Source organism: Alosa alosa, chromosome 18 (assembly GCF_017589495.1).
Source record: "Alosa alosa isolate M-15738 ecotype Scorff River chromosome 18, AALO_Geno_1.1, whole genome shotgun sequence".
NCBI lineage: Eukaryota > Metazoa > Chordata > Actinopteri > Clupeiformes > Clupeidae > Alosa > Alosa alosa.
The window spans coordinates 4,258,629-4,261,128 of record NC_063206.1 but is presented as its reverse complement, the minus strand read 5'-3'; the positions used below and the strand labels follow the sequence as shown (position 1 = coordinate 4,261,128).

At 45.6% G+C, this 2,500-nt stretch overlaps 1 protein-coding gene across 1 annotated transcript in view; it reads left to right on the top strand.

Moving 5' to 3' along the window:
• golga7bb (golgin A7 family, member Bb) overlaps nt 1–2,500 on the top strand; it is a 21,385-nt gene that overhangs the window by 90 nt on the left and 18,795 nt on the right. Inside the window, exon 1 of the mRNA XM_048268909.1 lies at nt 1–155. This exon is cut by the window's left edge and continues 90 nt beyond it. Within this exon, the coding sequence (XP_048124866.1) occupies nt 144–155 (12 nt within the window). The 5' untranslated portion in view covers nt 1–143. The remainder of the gene's footprint in view (nt 156–2,500) is intronic.

Sequence of the window (2,500 nt, the reverse complement as noted above, 5' to 3'; positions counted from 1 at the left end):
GCCACGCACACCATGCTTAGAGCCCATTTACTGCCGTCTTTGCACGAGCCGCACACCTCGGTCCCGCCCCACACCGGCCCACGCGGTCCCCTCAGAGGAGACGGCTTCAGCACCGGGACAGCTCCTTCTCGTCTGACGACAACATGGCGTCCGAGGTAAGACCCTGCGTGTGCGTGAGTTCCATCGTATCTTCGCGTGGAGCCGGGACTTGCGGGTTCACGGGAGTAGAGGGGTACTCGAATTTGGGGTTTAAGGCGAAACCACCCGCCCATCTCTCTCACACCTCACGCGGTCACCGCGCGGTTGTCCTTTTGCTATAACCATGGGGTTGGGAGTAACGAGTATCTGACCTGTCGCGTTCAGTAAAACTGGACGAGACTGGACAAGCAGCGGATAGAGTTGTCACGATGCCTAAGTACAGGTGTCCGCGAGAGGCTATCCGTGTCGTGGACACTCTATGTGAGCCCCGGCAGACATCGCGAGCCAACTTCATGTCGAGCAGGTAGAAGCTGCACCTCACGCGAGCTTCGGAAATTGGCAACCACTGTTAGTCAGAAGCACGTCGTCATATGGTCCCGGAAAACTGAGCAGCTGTTAATGGACAGCTGACTCGCGGAGATGTGATGGCCCCGGGATGACAGCGAGCTTATGTGATGGCAGGCGAGTGATTGCTCTGATGTGGATTATGTGGCGCTCGTGGGGAGTCGTGTATATGATTATTAATTAGTTTGAAGCCAATTGCCAAAACACACACACACACACACACACACACAGAGAGGTTTTGATGATAAATAGGGACTGTGCCTTGTTGATTTGTTAGCTGGGAATGGCATCTGATCTCATAAAGAGGCAGGGTGTGTGTCTGTGTGTGTTACCATCATCCAATCTAGTATAGTGCATAGTGAGTGTTATAGGTGCAATCAGGGATTGTGCAGGAAGTCGTGTTTATTTCTGTGTATGTTCATACTTACATTTATTACTGTAGCAGACGCTTTTGTCCAAAACAATTTACAATATATATTCAACCAAGGACCAAACCAAACATGCCAGAGAGGCTGCCTTCACTTTGTTTGCTTCCAGTGCACGCGCACACACACACACACACACACACACACACACACACACACACACACACACACACACACACACACACACACACACACACACACACACACACACCACTACATGACAACACAGACACTGATTTAAAGGTGCAGTCAGCGATTGTACGTGATTTCAAGCCCATGACATGTTTTGTTACATTCAGCAATCATCTCCTCACGACCGCTAGCTGCCCATTCCTTGAGTGTGTGTGGTGTAGTGGTTTGTGTGTGTTTGTGTGTGTGTGTCCTTCGGTGTGGTGATGAATGTGTGTGTGATCTGCCCTCAGCCACAGCTCATACATTATAAATGATCCTTCTAATGGGAACATCTATGACACAAACACACACACATACAGTACTCTCTCCTACACACACACACACAGACACACACAGACACACTCTCTATCTCTCTCACACACATACATACTGACACACATTCTCTCTCTCTCTTTTCTCTCTCTCTCTCTCTCACACACACACACACACAAACACAAATAAAATACAACATGACACAATAAACAACAACAAAACAAACAACAACACAACAAAACAACAATACAACAAAACAACAACACAACAAAGCATCTTAAACCACAACAACACAACAAAACTACAACACAACTAAGTAGCTTAAACCACAACAAAAGAACAAAACAACAACACAGCAAAGCTAAACCACAACAACACAACTAAGTAGCTTAAACCACAACAACACAACAAAACAACAACAATACCTTATACCACAAACAACACAACACCTTATACCACCGCAACACAACACAACAAATCAACAACATAGCACAGCATCTTATACCATAACAACACAACACAACAAATCAACAACATAGCACAGCATCTTATACCATAACAACACAACACAAGACAACACCTGTACCAAAACAGCACAATACAGCATCTTATACCACAACAACACAACATGACAAAACAACATGTCAACAACAACTTAGCACCCTTCAGCACAACAACTCAACACAGCATCATATAGCACAGCAACTTCACACAGAACCTAGCACCTATCAGCATATTATAACACCTATCTGCACCTATCAGCATCTTATAGCACCTATCAGCACCTATCAGCATCTTATAGCACCTATCAGCATCTATCAGCACCTATCAGCATCTTATAGCACCCATCAGCATCTATCAGCATCTTATAGCACCTATAGGACCTATCAGCATCTTATAGCACCTATAGCACCTATCAGCATCTATCAGCATCTTATAGCACCTATCAGCACCTATCAGCATCTTATAGCACCTATCAGCACCTATCAGCATCTTATAGCACCTATCAGCATCTATCAGCATCTTATAGCACCTATCAGCACCTATCAGCACCTATCAGCATCTTATAGCACCTATCAGCATCTATC